The 18,389-nt window shown below is 45.6% G+C and overlaps 1 protein-coding gene across 1 annotated transcript in view; it reads right to left on the reverse strand.

The window, feature by feature from the left end:
- The window catches only part of PSMA3 (proteasome 20S subunit alpha 3), a 175,809-nt gene extending 157,960 nt beyond the window's left edge, over nucleotides 1-17,849 (reverse strand). Inside the window, exons 1-3 of the mRNA XM_085626129.1 lie at nucleotides 17,705-17,849; nucleotides 1,830-1,912; nucleotides 852-975 (exon numbers count right to left, since the gene is read on the reverse strand). Of these exons, the coding sequence (XP_085482255.1) occupies nucleotides 852-975; nucleotides 1,830-1,912; nucleotides 17,705-17,725 (228 nt within the window). The 5' untranslated portion in view covers nucleotides 17,726-17,849. The remainder of the gene's footprint in view (nucleotides 1-851; nucleotides 976-1,829; nucleotides 1,913-17,704) is intronic.
- Nucleotides 17,850-18,389: the final 540 nt, after the last annotated feature.

Below are 18,389 nucleotides of genomic sequence, written 5' to 3' on the forward strand. Positions count from 1 at the left end.
AAGAGTCTGAACTGAGGACTACCTTTTTGCTAAATTTGGTGTAATTCCGTTCAGCAGTTCGGGCTGTAGCTGCGTCAACGGGTCCTATGGGAAAATGCATGGGGAAAACGTGTTTTGGGACCTCCTTTTTTCTCGGCCCCGCTTGACGAATCACAGTGAAATTTTTAGGATAGGAGCGGACCGGAGCTGGCCAAAACTTTGGAAACTTTCGTGAAGATTCGTCAATCGGCGCCAACGTTATTCCAAATAGATTGTTGCGGATTTCCTATGGAAAATAGGTCCTAACTATATCTACCTACTGGCGACCACCAGTAGGTTTTTTATATACATTATATCCAGCTTATGTGTAGAAAACAAGAACTTGTACAGTACGGCACAATGCTGTGCATCAAGACCTTTATATAACACACACAGAAGCAGAAGCCATTTTCTGTCCTTGCAACTGCTCAAAAGGTGTTATGACAGTTCTAGGCCTCGTTCCAGCAGACTGAGTTTCCAGCACACACAAACTTTAATGGGCACGCTGATGCAAAGTTTTGGACGCTAGCGTTTGCACCCAAAGCCCTCACATATCCATTTACAATGAGAACATGTTCCTGAGACGCTTTCTCGGAAGTAGCAGACGAAAACACCACACTTTAATAGTTGGCTAAAAATTACAACCGTTTTTTTTTTTTATTTTACTTTTATGTATGTTCCTGTAAGTAGGTAACGGGAACCAGGCATTAAATTTGACCAAACCAAATAGCAAGGATATTTTCATAAATGTTACAATGAAAGCATGTCATTTCAATTTGATAGTCACTCTATAGAGTAGAAAAGCTATTAATGTCAGCAGAAAAAAAACTCACCATTCCTACATGTCGATCTACATTAAAGATTCGTTTGTTTGAACCTTCTTCATAGAGTTTGGACAGAACCAACTTCTCCACGCCGAAGACAACACCATCTTTACACCTGATGCCAACAGCAGTACTGCAGAACATAATTAAAAGTCTATTAGGAACATGGAAAGGTTAAATATGACGAGGGCTAAACAAATCTAACGGCAGGGTGCATACATTTTTAACAAAACCATTGTAAATATGTCCTTGAATTTCACCCGCCAACCACTACAAATTCAGATTATGAAGACACATTTGGTCCAAAAAAGTACTACCTAACTCTGAGATACACATTTCACCTAGGTATAAAGGATTAGTAATTGTGTGGCCTAACCTAGACTCAAACCAACATATTCAGGTTACAGGTGGGTCTCTCCAGTAGATGCATTAGTCTCCTGAACTATCTGCCTGGCTTATCCAGAAAGTTATTAGATAAACCACTGCAATCTGCCAGATGTGCATTCACAGTATGTGGGGAATAAATCTTTGAGATGTTGCCTTCTGCAACATAGACAAATATGATGCTCTTAAACCAGTCAGTATCCAAAGTAGGGCAGATCATCTGTGTCCATCTCCAGTGCACGATTCCTGCTCTTAGCTTTCCAAATAGGTTCCATGTGCACCGGTCACTCCACTCAAATTTATGCCCCTGGAGGCGCTCTCTTCAGACGAGGAGATGAGAAGGATGGCATGTAGTGCTTGTTACAGAGAAAGATCTAAGAATCATGAGTGATTTAAGAAGGTAGGAAGGGGCAGGGGTAAAAAGGAAATCCACATTCTGAACTTTCCTGCTACAATATCATCACCTTCCATGATTTGGCTACATGGAACATCATCTCAGTTCCAACACGATTGCAACCGTGAACAGGGGAAAACATTAACAACTTTTACTGTAGTCTAACATGCAGTATTGCTATTAAAGAAACAAAGGTATTATGTTCTTACCTACTGTTCTCTACTGCTTTTGTGGCATATTCAACTTGAAACACTCTGCCATCAGGCGAGAAGGTGGAAGCAGACAGGTCATACTGTAAAAAAATAAACAAACAAGTGGCTATTTCGGACTGATAGAAACCTAAAACTGATGGAAAAATGTGATCAACATCATCTACGATTGTGACTAGCAGCTTAATATTCTGAGAAGAAAAAATTTAGCCCGTTTTCAACAGGAAAGCAAACAGTCCTTTATCAACCCCTTCGTACCCACTTTGACCTCTTTTATAGCTCTAAGAGAATGAGCCCTCTGTATCCTTTACAATTCAAAATTGCTTTTGTTAGTACAAACGCTGCTATTTTTGCAAGTTTGAATGAAAAAAGTTTGTCAATCTTCAGTAGAGTCAGCACGAAAGATTAAGGTCTTCTAGAAAATCTACTTCTCAGAGGTTCTGGGCCCATGAGAAAAGACAGTTTGGGAACAGGGCCACAAACTGCTTTTGACTATGGAGGATGACGAATTAGGTTAAAGCCATTTACTGTGGCTGTGGGATTGTCGGGAGCTCATTAACTCACCAAGCGTTACATAGCTACACTTTAGCACATGGACAGTGCACCCCCACCTATGGCTGAAGCCCACCCCTAAGGAAAGCATTGCCTGGTGGCAAAATAATCAGGTACCATCCATGGAAGGCGGCTTAAAGTAAGAGACTAGAGGCTCATTTAAACTTTGAGCCTTTTAGAGTAGTGCATGTGACGTACCATCATGTCATTTGGCCTGCCATGCTATGTATTTATCCCCACACCTGTCGGCTAGGGGCTTCTTTGCAAGGCATTCATTCTACAGTTAGTACAAGATGAGAACCTACTTCCAGCCGGGTCAAACAGAATACCTAGAACCAATGGAAAGAAAGCAATAATTCTGGGCGAAAATGGTCCTTCCAAGTTATCCAATGCTCATCTCTTTCGTAGGCTTTGTTATCAGTCTCAAACTGCCCCCACTTGCCTTGAGTAATTTTTCACATACAAGCAGCAGCACAAAAGGGCTCAATATCCTGGAATCTTTGCATTGGTACCTGAAGTATCAAATGATTTTTTTAACATTGCCTTCTTTTTCCAATAGCAATAATCTCTCTATAGGCTGAGACTGATCTGGAGTCAGATTTTGGCAAATAAATGTCGTCCACTGAGAACTCTTATGCTGGAGTTACAGCTTGAGCTGTAACAAATATTAGTGCCTTATGTGGCTTTGCTAGGTTTGGTACTGTTCGTTGTTCAATGGATATATTCAAACTTAGAGAAATAGAAATGTTCCCTCATTCCTGATACGTTAAGTACTTTGCTTGACTTATTTCAATAACCAGTGATTACTGCAAAGGTAGGCTAGCATTGCAACGGTCTAAAGGAATCACCTTTTGGTAGTAACAGCCGGTCAATCCTGACATAAGCCTACTCCACCACACCTCACGCCGCTGGAAATCAGGGTTCATGCTTCAACAGAGAAGAGCAGCATTCATTCAAAAGGAGTCATCTGGTTTCCACTCGTTTTTGCCCGAGTGAATCATACCCAAAGAATTTAAAAAGGACTGAATAAATCTCATAGAACTACTTTCAGGCTATAGTGGGAACAAACCCCTGGACCCTCTTCAAATAAAAACATTCCTTTTTTTTTTTTACTCAAAACATCCTAATTTCAGCTGCTCATCTGAAGCGCTGTTTTCCATCTCTGTGTCTGCAGTCTATTGAGTAACATCAATAAAACAAGCATTGGCAAAGCTAATAGAGTTTGCCGTTGAAACGCATAAGCTAATCTTTTGGCTTTGGCAATGCATTTTTGCCGATGATGATCATCATCAGTAAAAAAAAAACTTAAACAAACCCACAGAATTACCTGCTCCAGAGCCATTATACATGCCTGTGCGTCACCAAGCATCATGAGACAGCAGTGTCCCTAGCATGTGGACACATATGTCACCACTTTTCATAGCACTTTGTGGTCTTTTCTTTTAATCACCAATTCAAGACAAGCATTAGAAGTGGAAGAAAGCCAGTGAATAGGAAATAAGCAAATTAGATTGACTAAAAAGTCAGCCACTGATAACCAATTGTTAATATACACAATATATGTTTGTGAGAGCTACCTAAAAAGAAGCACCATTGGAGGAGAAATGTTTAATAAAAGAGCAGCAAACTGTGGATGTAATTTTTGACAGAGAGAAGCACTGTGCATGTGAAGACTATTATGAAGGAGCTTTGTGGGATAAGTACCATTACGTGGCAGCACTGTGGCGCCATGATCAATGAGGAGCAGCACGGGTCTCAATAATTAATAAGATGCAGCACTGTGGTCACATTGAATAGTATGGATAAGTACTGTGTGGCCCAGATCAATAAGAAGCAGCATTCAGAGTGCCTGCTTTGGGAGTAGTGCTTACTGAGAAGAAGAAATCCTGTATGACCATAAATCGATAAGCAGCAGTGCTATTCAGGCGATGATGAAATTAGAATGCTTTAATAAAAAGCAACACTTTAGGGATTCCCAAAACACTTTCCCCAAAACCTGGGCAGGAATTAGGGGCAACTTTGCAACAATTTACGGCAATCAATCAATCAGGCATCTGTTAAGCGTGACTACTCACCCATAAGGGTCTCAAGGTGCTGGGGGGTGGGGGAGGGGGCAGAAGGGCGGTTAGCAGGCTCCAGTCCATAACAAGGGGGGGGTCTGTCAAAGAGCCAGGTTTTGAGGTTTCTTGCGAAGATGGGGAGCGATGTTGTCTGTCTGAGGTGGAGCTGCAGGGTGTTCCAGGCTCGGGCCGCGAGGAAGGAGAAGGAGCGGCCTCCCGATCTGGTCTTTCTGGTGCGGGGGACCACAGGGTAGGATCGTATGGTCCTCTGGGGTGCATGGAATTTGAGTCAGCTGTTCAGGTATGCTGTGCCGGTGTCGTGGAGGGCCTTGTGGGCATGGGTGAGCATCTTGAAGGTGACTCTAGCTTCGATGGGGAGCCAGTGTAGTGTGCGCAGGTGCTGGGAGATGTGGCAGTGTCTTGGTAGGTCAATGACCAGTCTTGCGGCGGCGTTCTGGATGTTCTGTAGCTTGCAGGTGAGGATTTGTTTTTTTCCGGCGTAGAGCGAGTTGCCATAGTCGAGTCTGCTGGTGACCAGGGTGTGAGTGACTGTCTTTCTGTGTTCGAGGGGGATCCATTTGAAGGTCTTGCGTAGGAGGCGGAGGGTGTGGAAGCAGGAGGACGAGACGGAGTAGATCTGGCGGTCCATTTTGAGCTCGGAGTCCAAGATGATTCACAGGTTGCGTGGTCCGTGGGGGTGGGTGGGCATCCGAGGACGGGGGGCCATCAGGTGTCGTTCCATGCATTGGGGTTTGGGCCCATGATGAGTACTTCTGTTTTGTTGGTGTTTAGTTGTAGGCCGCTGTTTTTCATCCATTTGGCAACGGCTTCCGTGCCTTCTCGAAAATTGTGTCAGGCGGTATTGGGTTCGTTGGATAGGGAGAGGATCAGTCGAGTGTCGTCTGCGTATGACAATGTTGAGTCCGTAGGTTCCGACGATGGGGGTGAGTGGAGCCATGTAGACGTTGGAGAGCGTAGGGCTGAGGGAGGATCCCTGGGGGACTCTGCAGGTGGTAGGTGTAGGGTCGGAGAGGAATGGGGGGGGGGTCTGACCCGCTGCGTTCTGCCGGAGAGGAAGGAGCCGATCCAGTTGAAGGCCTGGTCTTGGATTCCTGCGTCGTGGAGTCTGGGTATTAGGGTGCGGTGAGAGAGACTGTGACAAACGCCGCTGAGAGGTCGAGGAGGATGAGGGCTGCTGTTTCTCCTTTGTACAGTAGGGTGCAGATGTCGTCTGTTGCAGCGAGGAGGGCGGTTTCTGTACTGTTGTTTTTTCTGAAGCCGGATTGGGAGGAGTCGAGGATGTTGTGCTCTTCGATGAATGTGGCGAGTTGGCTGTTGATGACTTTCTCGATGACTTTCGCTGGGAACGGGGCCAGGGAGATGGGTCTGTAGTTTTTGAGGTCGGTGGGGTCCGCTGAGGGTTTCTTCAGGAGGGGGTTGACCTCAGCGTGTTTCCAGTTGTCGGGGAACGTGGCAGTTGCCAGGGAGGGTTGATGGTGTAGCAGAGCATGGGTGCGATGGTGTCGGTGGCTCTGTTGAAAATGTGGTGGGGGCAGGGGGCCCCGGAGTGGATTTACTTCACTGTCTTCAGTGTGTCTTCGGTGGTGAGGGCTGTCCACTTGTCGATCGCTGGCTTCAGGGTGTCGGGGGTGGTTGGTGAGGGTTCAGTGTGTTGGTTGTCTTTGTCGAAGTGGTCGTAGATGCTCTTGATTTTGTAGTGGAAAAGGGTGCCGAATTTGTCGCAGAGGTCTTGTGAGGGAGGATGTCAGTGGACTCGCTGGTGGGTTGGGCGAACTCCTTGATGATGCTGAAGAGTTCTTTGCTGTTGTGTGCGTGAGTGGAGATTCTGTCTTCAATCACTTTTTTCCTCGTTTTTCTGATGAGTTGGTGGTGGGCGTTGGTGGCGGCTCTGAAGTTGTTGTAGGCTTCTGTGAATTTGGTGTTCCTCCAGGCTTTTTCGAGGAAGCGGTGTAAGAAAGTGGGTTTCTGTTGAAGTAACCCCCCCCCCCTTTATTGCCCGATAACTGATGCACTTTTCCTTGTTGTGCCCTGGGCTCCTGCCAATCAGGTGCCGAGGCCTGTGTTCCTTCACTAAAAACTGCCTAACAAACAAAACCCAATTGGCATCTCTGGTCACCCGTCAGCCCCTGGTAAATGGTACCCTAGGTGACCAGGGCCTTCTGACCAGAGTAGGCCCCTAAGGGCAGCAGCACTTATTGTGCCACCCTTAGAGGCCCTGTACCATGACACACACACACACACACACACACACACACTGCCTTTGCAGGCTGAGTGTCTGGGTGCAGAACAAAACTAAGAGTCGACATGGCACATATCCCTGTGTGCCATGCCCACAACACACTGCCCTTGCATACCTCAGTCACCCCTCTAGCTGGGTGCCCTATGCCACAGGTGTGGGCACAGGTGCATGAGCCCTGTGCCCCTACAGTACCCAGGTCCATTCCTGGGAACTGTAAGTGCAGTGCTGCCATTAAGAGTATATGGTGCTGGGAGGTCGTTACGAACTCCACAGCACCGTGATGGCTACACTGAAGACTGAGAAGTTTGGTATCAAACTTCTCAGCACAGTGAACCCACACTTATGCCAGTGTGGGATTTACTGTAAGATGCACGACAGAGGGCATCTTAGAGATGCCCCCTGAACCTAACCTATAATCACCGTATTGTCTGAGGGGCTGCCTAGGCTGCCACACAACAGACAGGTTGCTGGACCCCTGGGTAGAGAGCCATCTGCTCTCCTGGGCCTGCAACAATGCACATCCTGGGTGAGGTGCGAAGTCTCCTCCCCCAGGATGGGCAGGGGAAGCTTCAAAGGCCTTCCGCCTTTTTGAGCTTCTCCAGGCTACTTGCTGTACCCAGCAACTGGCCCCTACCAGTTCTCAACCCCCTCTCTGGCAGGAAGACTGGCCGGAAACCCCAAGGAAGGGGGAGGCGAGGTGAAGCATGTCCTGGGCTCTCGCCATCTTGAAGATGAGGAGCCCTGCCCAATCAGGACTAGGCCACTGCCCCCCTCCCACAGGAGAGTGGCAGGATAGGGGGGTGTACCCACCCCAGGGCAGGGACCTAGTGGTCCCTGCCCTTTACCTACGTGTAACGCCCCTTATAGTATTTAGGGGCACCCTGAACCTTCCTTCCTCAGATCCAGATTCGAAAACAAGCAAGAAGATCAAGAAATCAGAAGACCCGCCGCGCAGCTGCTAACAAAAGGGCGATATCAACTGACTTGGCCCCAGCCCTACCGGCCTGTTGATCCTTGAACCTGTTCCTGTGGAACTCCGGCGCCTTCAGGGGTAAGCAACCTCAAAAACCCCAGAGGACCTGACCACCTTGAGACTCTACCAAGACTGGGACTCCCATGAGCAGTGGCTCTGCTCAAAACAAGCTTCTAACCATTGGCATCAGCCCGGAACTGCGAACCCTGCACACTCTGCACCCGCCAAGCCTGGCCTGTGCCGGAGTGAACAAAGACCCCGAGGACGTCCCCCCGGCGACTGTGACCCCGAATACAGCACCCAAGGACTCACTTCGACGCTCTGAACGATGCCTGCAGCCTCAGAACCAGGTACCTCCTCCAACCACAATCAACAGAGGGTAAGAATTCCCGACACCAAAAGGCACCCCTGCACCCGCGGCCCCCTGTGTACCTACCTATCCTCCAACTACCCAACTTACCCCTCGAAGTGGTGGTGGCACCTGAAGAATCTCCGTCCCCGAGCTTGCAGCCTTTGTTCATCTTGGAGCTTTCCCATTGAAATCCATTGAGCGCCCAAAGACTCAAAAGCACCCTGCACCCAGCCGCCCGAGTGGCCCTGGCAGTGCAACTTCTGCTCGTACTTACTTCCCCATTTGCCCTGAGCAGGTGACCAGGAGCCCAGCTACCACAGCCGCGTGGCCTGCTATTCAGCAGCCACCAACCAAGGTCCCCCTGCCTCCCATAGGATAACATTGGACCTAACTCACTCTTCACCCGGCTGCCCTTGTGCCACTGAGGGTGTAACAACTGTACTTACCTGACCCTGGGAGACCCCCGAGTATGTGCCCAGAACCTTAACTCTGCCAGTCGAGTACTTACCCAAAAGCCGATAACTCACTTTTCTTCCATTGGATAACATTGACTGGTTTTCTCTGAAAATTTCTTCTAAGTGGGGAGTTTCTAAAACTTAAAATATTCATCAAAAATTAACCGAGTAACGAAAACTCTCACCTGCAATTAGGAGAGATCCCAGTGCTGGATCTTGGTGCCCAGCACTGACCCTAAAAAGTACTCACAACCGTACTTACCATTAACACAATTTTCTTCCATAGGAAATCATTGACTCTTTTTCTGTGAAATTTCTTCTAAGTGTCGATTTTTGCAAACTACAAATATTCTTTAAAAATCGTACCAACTGTGAAAACGTAATTACTTACCTGTTTTAGATAGAGGTCCCAGTACTGAGTCTAGGTGCCCAGTACTGGATTACAAAAGTAACGAGAACATACTTTACCTGTAACTTGAATTTTCTTCCATAGGGAACCATTGAGTGTTTTTCTATGAAATTTCTTCTAAGTGTCCATTTTGCAAACTTATAAATATTCCTTAAAAATCGCCTGTATAACTTAAACGCAGTTTCTCAACTGCTTACAGGTGGCACACTAGTGCTGGATCCAGGATCCAACACTGACCTAGGAAAAGTAACCATAACCCCACTTACCCGCTAAGTGAATTTCCTTCCACAGGAGAACATTGGTAATTTGATCAGAAAAAGTTTCTAAGTGTCAACTTTAAAAAAAGCAAAATATTGCTTAAAAATCACAACAGTAACTAAGTCGACTTTTATCACTTGTTTCTAAGAACTGTCCCAGGACTGAATCTAGGATCCAGTCCTGGAGTTACAAAAGTAATCCTGAAAGTAATCTATTGCAAATAACTTAAAACTTCCATTGAGCTCAATGTATTATTCGGTTTGAAATTGTGTTGCCTATTGCAACAAACTGTAACTATTATCTGCAAAAGTCAATGGCCTATTGCAAAGTATTTAACTAAAGCATCTCATTCCGAGAAAGTATATTTTGATACCCATTGTTGGTTCTAAAATAAAACAATTTTTTTATATAAACCATTGGCCTAGAGTTCAGTTATTGAGTGTGTGAGACCATTTGCTGACTGAGTGTGTACAACAAATGCTTTACACTGTCCTCTGATACTGCCTTACTGCTCGACCAAGCCACCACTTTAGAGAGTAAGGTTATAACTAACTTTAGCCTCTGCCAAACCACTGGGGATTGTGGACTCTGTGCACACTGTACCTATTTGGGAACAGTATATACAGAGCCACTTTCTCACAGGCGGCAAGTGCGTCTGGACTCTCGAAGTTCGGTGGTAAACCATCTGGCTTTCTTGGCGTGGGTGTTGTTTTTTTTGAGGGGGGCTATGGTGTTGGCGCTGTCGGAGATCCATCTGTGCAGGGTTCGGGCTGCGGTGTTGGGGTCGTCGTTTTCCCTGATGGTTGGGGAGGAGTTGCTGAGTGATGAGGTTAGCTGGTCGTCAGTGATTCTGGTCCAGTTTCTTCATGGGAGCAGTTGCAGGTGTCTGTGGATGGTGGGTGTCCTGCGGGTGAAGTGGACGCATTGATGGTCAGTCCATGGGAGTTCGGTGGTGTGGCTGAAGGTGATGGAGTTTCCTGTTGTGAAGAGGGTGTCGAGGGTGAGTCCTGCTGAGTGCGTGGGTTCGGTCACGATCTGGCGGAGTCCAATATTGTGGAGGTTGTCCAGGAGGGATGTGGTGCTGGGATCCAGTTGGTTGTCGAGGTGGAAGTTGAGGTCTCCCAGTAGGGTGTAGTTGGTGGACGCGATGTCCGTGATGGAGTTGGCAAAAAGTACGCGGGGTCCAGGGGGTCGGTAGATGAGGGTTCCTCGGAGGGTGGTGGTAGGGCTGGCCAGTATCTCGAAGTGAAGGTGTTCCATCAGGTCTGTGGGCTCGTCAGGGAGTGTGCTCAGGCGGAGGTTGGATTTGTGGATGATGGCGATTCCTCCTCCCGGGTAGGTGGGGCGTTCCTTCCTGGAGATCTTGTATCCTTGAGGAATGGCGATGCCCGGTCCCCAAGGGTGGTGTTGGTGCATGTTTCGGTGAAGAACGCTACGTCTAGGGGTGGTGCTGTCTAGGAGGTCCCAGATGTCGGTGGCGTGTTTGTGGAGGGATCAGACATTGAGGAGGATGCATTGCAGGGTCTTCGGTCGGGTTGTGGTCTTGCGGGCGGGTTGCGCCGGGTCCATGGTCTTAGCGGTGCTGTAGGTGTGCTGGCAGCGGTGACAGCTGAAAGGTCCGTGGGTGTCGGCTGGTGATGCACAGTGCTTCTCTCTGGCAAAAACGTAACATGACCTGATTCCATAATACTACAATGCTGATGTTGCAGAAATTTATTTCAAAATGAAAAATACAATTATGTAAGCTTTTAACTGGTTCCATGTCATTAGGGTGACTTTCAGTCAAAAGCATTAACTTAAGCAAGGTGCGTCTTGAAGTTATAGAAATGGATTTTGCCATATGAAATACAATTACTGATGAGGTGTTCTCAGCAAAACGCAAATTAATTTATAAAGATATAAGTGCAATATTAACGCACAGATTTTAAGGTAAACAAAAAAGTTTAAACAGAGCTTTATTTGAAGTGATTCACGCTACAGCACCACCATAGACAGTTTGAATATTGAAAAGCCATAACTACCTGAAAGTCACTATGGGGGCAGGGGTCCAGTTGATAATGTAAATGACAGTCTGTATTATGTGCAATACTAATTATAACAACGTTTTAGAATATATCAAATATATTAACTTTAGCCATGATGTCTTACCGGTCTACACTCCACTCTCTCGGTCAGCTATCTCTAGTCAGAACTAAAAAAGCCCTTGTTGGCTCCTTCCAAGTGCAGTTTCCAAATAAAATACTGAATTAATGTGTCTATGTACAGTCATCAAATATCGCAACGTAGCAACCTCATAACTTGCTGTAGCTGGGTGCAATTACTTTTCCATAAGTTATTTCCTAACTCAGAGTAACTAAAATAATGCGACTAATACTCAAGCCTTTGTGGCTCAAACACAGGCTGGCAGTAAATCAATCTAAAAGGCATATTCCACTTGACCATGGGGTGTTCCGGTAAGTGCATTTTATAACAGGGATTATAAACAACATTTCAGAGGCAGTGTGAAAGTGCACGAGCCTGTCATACTTTGTCAGAATCAGTAGACTGTACAACCAAAAGACTCCATAGAGAACTCTCAGCCTCCTGACAGCATGGACTTGGCTAATTTGTCCGTGGTACTCTTCTTTCTACACATCTCTGAAGAGCAGCTTTGGCTTGTGTTGTGTGTTCTGCTTTCACATCATATCTGCAGAAAAACATGCTTCACAGCACCTCCTCTTCGTGCAGTGGATGCATGGTGTAATGTTGGAGAAGATGATCATGGCTAACATTGCCAGAAAAATTCACAAAGGAAGGAGATGTAGGGAAGTGCACAGGAAAGTGTCACTCTGCTCAGTGAATGAATGGAAAAAAAAAAATCATAGAGCAGCTGATAGCTGATGGGGATCCTGGTGCTGAAGACACTGTCCATAGGAGCCGAGAAGATTGAAATAGCAAAGACTTCAAATGTTTTCCCGAAGAGGGGGTGATGAGGAATGCTCCAGGTGGAGGGCATACTAAGATTTTGTAGCAAGGTGAGAAAAAGATTGTCCACCATACCTAGACGATTAACTCTTGCTTCTGACAGTAAAAAGTGTGATGCTGATCTGAGGGAATAGACTGGTGGTGTGTGAACCTACTTTTGAGATACGGCGGCTAAAATTGTGAAAGGCTTTGCGGGTAAGACAATGGATTTTAACGCTGATCTTTTTCCCACTGGAAGTAAGTGCACAAGACGCATGTGAAATTTAATCACCCTAGGATGGGGGGTTGTCACGAAGTTCCCCTTACCGTTGATCATACTGAGATAAAACATGAATGGCGGCATTTTAATAGAAACCACAATCCTCTCCCTTTTCATTCACAGACGGAGGATTCCCCTGATCGGTTCATTCCACAGGTTCAAGACTCATCCAGAGAAAGGAGCGACTCCTTTAACTGGGAGCAAGGTTCAACAAACCACACCCCCTGGCCTGGCGTCATTAGCCCTAATCCAATTGAGGACGGAGCTCGGGGGGTGACGACGGACGGGGAGAGACGCTTGAACCGGGAAGACGCCGAGTACCGAACCCAGTGTGAGACGTCGAGAAAGGAGGAGGATACTGTGTGCAGAGCCTGGGAAGACAAGTCGGGAAAGGAAGAAGGCACCCCGATTCCAGTGTTGACTGCTGAACGAGGAACCACCGGAACGGAGGAAGAACCAGGAGACCAACGTATTCGCGCATCATCCAGCCACACTCCAGGAGGAGTGTGGCTCTCCCAGAAGCCTGAAGTAAGACGGTACTCTCACAACTGAACCAGGATTCGTGGACACTGTAAAAGCCCAATTAAATGTGTGTAGAAAATAAATCCCATTGAAACCTCTCTTGTTGTGGACCTCACTGATTCATCCCGCTCACAGGGGTATGCCAATCTTGGAGCAGTACATTAAAATCAATAATTTAACCACAAAAAAGCAAAGAAAAGCAGAGGGGGGAAAAAATAGAGGACAGGGAGGAAGGAGCAACTCGAAGCATGGACAGATGGAAACAAATGCCCTCTCAAAGCGCTGAAATAAAAAGATAACAGTAAATTCCTTAATGTGAGCAGTGAAAGGATTCAAGACATCCAATTAAAAGGATGGGAGAGAAGCTATACTCTAAGAGAGGGACAAACAAGAAGAGGAAGTAAAGCCATTGAATAAGAGGCAAGCAAATTAGAGAAACAAGAAAGCCAAACAGTATTAAGAAATGGGCAGGCTCTAAGCCCACTGTAAGTTTCTGGTGTGGTTCACAAGAAGTATTCCGCAAACAGATAGCTAAAAACGGTTTGTCGGCAAGATCTAAAAATATCCGGGTTCCAACATCATGCGTGGACATCTAGAGACAATGGGTGTAGGGCTTTCCCTATCAAAATTTCAAACTTCACCACATTCAGTACTGAATGTTCTCCACAGATTAGCTTGGGAGCACAGATATTAAACTCCAAGCAGCCCTCTAGAACGCTCCCATCACGCACGTTTTATCTAGTCTTACTTTATTACAGTAAAATCACAAGCAACAGTTAAATATTGGAATCACCGTACAGTCACCTTCTAGTGATAGTTAAATTGGATTTTCTCCAGGAGCCCCCGAGTTGCTGGTCACAACTTCTGGCTTTCCATGGTACACAGCCAGTTAATCACCACTTTGATTGGATGACTTGTGTCCTTAACATTGTTCACTTTTAAGGACTACTTTTTTTGTTTACGCATAAGAGTGCACGAGTTTTCCAGATGTCTTCCCTCGTGTAAGCCCCCATGTTGCTCTCTCTCGCTCATGCGTATCTCTTTCCCACCTATGCTCGTGTTGCTCTCTCGAGTTGTTCTTTCTCCATGTTGCTCTCTTTTGCCAGTGTTTCTCCCTCTGCCCTGTGTTCTCTCCCCCATGTCTCTTGCCCCCTGCTCGGTTCCAAATATTTCTCATACATATTGCATTAGAACTTGAGCTAACATGGAACCTAAATTAATCCCAAATGCTAGCCAGGACACAACAAGACGCAACTCTGACTCATCTTCCGCCCAATATCTTTGGGAAAGTAGTCTTTTTTTTAAAAAAAAAAAAGAGAGATGGTCTTGCCAACGGTAATAAATCTTCAACACAATGTGATTCCCCAGAGTTGGTTCACAGACACACGTATCTGGGGCGATTTTCATTTTATGGATGAATCAGACCCCGCATATTGCATTTGACAAAGCCCCAATCCACCTATAACAGAGGCATGGGTATGGCTCATCTCTGGCTATTACTGAGCCTCACAAATGTCGGCACTGAATGATTGCTACACAGGGATATAAAGATCAAGCCGTTCCTACTGAAATTTTTCTAGTTGGTTGAGAGAACATACTGGACGTAATGTATGAGGACGCTATCCCACACTCACTCCCACAGGTAATTAAGGTAGACATTCTGTGCTGGTGCACTGCTCTCTGACTGATGGGTTGGGATACAAAACCCACATACAACATGCTTCTTTGGTAGCGGAAATGGCTTCTTCAAAGCTCTCGTCTAGAGGGGTTTGAATGATCAGACCTTATTTTGGATTTTCAGGCTGCAAGATTTGGCAAAGCAAACAACTGGAGTCATTCCAGATTCTCCGAAATGAAAGGGTCCTTTACGAAATCCAATTTGTTAAATACTTAAGCTCTTAAGTGCACTGGCCTGCCACCAGACATCTGCCTGAGTACGGTCTATTAGAAGCCAATGTCCTCTTGGCCCACTTGAGAAGGTATCACATATACACACGTCTCAAATTATCAATGCCCCTCAGTTGTTTAAGATGCATAAAGAACTGTGAAAAAAGTCTGGGAGGGCCACATGGGCTAAAGTGTTTCTTTTCCTCTCAGCTGCGCCTCATACTACTTATTTCACTGCAATAATTTATGACATGCTGGCAAAATCCCCTTGCCCTGAAGCTTAAGTAATGCCGTCGATCCTTATTTTTTCATGTTGCACTGTCCTACTAAAATACTGGTCCAAAATACTTACCACTCTCTCTTGAATACCTGGAAGGCCAATCAACCTTTCTCCGGGCAATCCTAGGTATCCTGGAAGATATTTTGGGAGGGGGTGGGGACCTGTAGAGGAGAACGTACCTTGGTTGGTATTGGGTCAGCGACTGACAAAAGGGACACTTCCTGATTTTAAAAATCTCCTTGTTGGCCAACCTCCTGTTAAGCTTCAGGGACACATGCTAAAGAAGCCTTGCACCTGCACAGTGCGCAGCAGAGCAAATGGCACAGGACTTGCAAGGGACTCTGCTGGTGTAGCCTGTCAGTAGACAAACAAAACAGGCTTCTAAGCCATTGGAGTAGAAAATGATATCCATCCATATAGGGCCTTGTTCGGCAAGGAGTGTTCCAACCACCAGCGTTTCGGCTTTAATAATATGTGGCAGCCAACAGAATGTCCAAGCTTACTGCTCCTATAAGAGCCTTTGTGGAATTTGTGTGTCTTAATTGCACTGCAGTGTCTGCTCTTAACTGCATGTTTGACCTGACACAAGATTTTGCCCTGAAGAAGCCTGTAACCAGGCGAAGCGCGTTGGCTGCGCCTATCTGTATTTGGTGAAAAAGAAACTGAATGAAGAGTCACAGAAACAACCAAAGGATCTATTCGTTGAATTTCCTCTTGGTGTTCTATGTACTAATTTTTGTATGGGTACTCTGTTATGTTGCCTCTCGATTGTGTACTAGCCTCCAAATGTTCTCTAGCAATTAACAAACAAGTCAGGGAACAAAATGGAACAGTTTCTGCACATTCATTAGCCGCAGTAAGATTTGTTCCACCAATCAGAGGGTGGGTGTGGCAGGGGCATACACCTCTCTTGAGCAGAGATTTAAGCCAGCCTTTGGGGGAAATTACTGACACTATAATCTTAATGATAATAACGTAATTAAAAGGCAATTTGACGTTTACAAGAGTGCAGACAGAACTAGTGATAAAGTACAGTGGTACTGCAGACAGGGACAGGGCCATACTGAATAGGCCAGCATTATTTTGCTGCACGCACTACTTGTGCATGCATTATAATTCATACCACTGCTTTCTTGCATACTAGAAAATTAAAGCATCGACTTACTTCATGTCACAAAGAGTAAGTACTTCAGTACTGGTTCTTGAAACAACAGCACTCTGCATGCTGGGCCTTGTAATTTGACAGTTTTCATAACATGCGTGACCCTACATATTTCAGCATGCAAAGTTCTGTAACCTTTAAATCCCGATGTTCCTCATGACATACGCCAGCTGGAAAATCTGCAAAAGTGTATTTTGTAACTTTGCCTCTAATTCAAATACACAATTACAGACACATTTCCTATCACATTTCCTAATCAGTTGCTATCTGTAGTCTACAATACTTTCCATCTGGGAAACAATACTATTACCTCCCACAGCAAAAAAAAATCCACCACAAGGAAAATGTGTTGTACCTGCGCAAAGAAATGAGATAAGCACGGTACACGTCTAAATAGAATAATAACTAGGGAGACAAAACCTGCATGGGAACAGGGATCTTTATCAAGTTCGCTTCCAGCTCCTGCCAGCAGTCTTGACAGTGGGACTTAAATGGTCTCATATCACATAATAAAACGGTCCTGGTTCTAGCACCAACAGAAATATAGTGTATGTTTTTTATTGTTTTGAAAACTGTAATTTTGCACAGATTTCTAATTTTATGATAACACTTGACAGTTACCCAGTACAAAATACTATGAATTATTATGCTAATGAGTCTATGATAAAGGGTATAGGGTGTGCCCTTGTAACTGCAGCTTCTGTCTGTAGTCTCAATAAAGCAATCCAATTGTCATGCATCGCTCAAATAAAAGGGGTACTACTGCCACCAAAACGGAAGATGAGGTTACGCTGTGTTAATTGTGACTGAATAAGAAGAAAGTTAAAGCTCTATACCCAATATTACATCGAGTGGCAAAAAAAACAAATTAAAGTGACCTCTTTCAAAGTTTCATGTCAATAGTCATTTAATGATTGTGCTTTCAAAGCCACATTTTGACTGTCCCTCTGTAATTCAAAATCGGTTCTCTACGTTTGGATCCACCTTTCACCGCTGGTCTTCACGGATTCGTCAGTACTTTCACTTTGGATCTAGTTCCTGTACACACTATTTAGTATCACTTTCTTTTTCAAAGTCAGTCGCTAAACGATACCGTCTTTAATTTGAAGGACACACAGATTATACATACGGGGTGAGATGTTTAAGAGGTGTAAATATTCAGCAATCACATGCTTACCTGTTCCTAATTACTAGACTAATAAAAGAAGGTCGCTACGGCCGAAATCGCAATCATGACAGAGCAAAATGACAAGCACATTGGGAAATCATACAACCGTGTGAAAATAATGCTTTTGCCTATCACTGTGGACGATGACAATGGATCGACCAACATCCCTGAGAAAAGGCCGACTCACTGGCTAGGTTTAATAACGACTGACACCACACTTTCTAACGGTGGCCCTATACCAACTCCCAAACATGCTTCCCCCGGCATCACCCGCAGCTTTCTCAACCACACCCCAAAATTTCGGCCCCTCTTACCCCGGTTCCGATGGAACTCATTTTCGTGGTGAATCTGCACTTTCCGGGCACAAGCGATCCCGCACGCCGACAGAGTAATAACGTGCTTACTCATTGGCTGGGTATCCACCAATCAGTTCGAGTGATGCCATGAACACGTGACCTCATGCCTAGTATGTGTGGAGACAGAAAGCGGACAAGAGTGTTGGACGTGAAACAAGACTGCAACTTAGCTTGTCTTAGTAAAAAACAGTCGATATTACAGATCTGAACGCTCCCTCTCTTTTTTTTCCCTTCGCTCTAGCCCTTCAGCTGGTGTGTCGATGAGTCCTAAAAGTATCGTGATTCATCAATCACGATACTGATGACCCTCACGGAGAGGATGTGGTCTTACGGCTAGACTGCCGACTTTGGAGCTAGGAAACCAAGGTTCGAGCCTCGGGGTCGACCCCACATCCGGTGATTCTGGGCAAATCACTAAATCTCCCGTGCCTACCAAAAACCAGCATTGGCATAGCCATTAGGTCTCGCTTTTGGGACCTTAAAAGTATTTAGTTATGTAGCACAATATCCTTGGTGCAACAACATCAACTGTTGCATGGCTAAACCCTTATAAGGCCCCAAAGCCGAGACCTATTGGCTATGCCAATGCTTGTTTTTAAAAGCTCCTCTAAGACTAAGAAACAGCATGGATCTATGAATTTCT

Source organism: Triturus cristatus, chromosome 9 (assembly GCF_964204655.1).
Source record: "Triturus cristatus chromosome 9, aTriCri1.1, whole genome shotgun sequence".
NCBI lineage: Eukaryota > Metazoa > Chordata > Amphibia > Caudata > Salamandridae > Triturus > Triturus cristatus.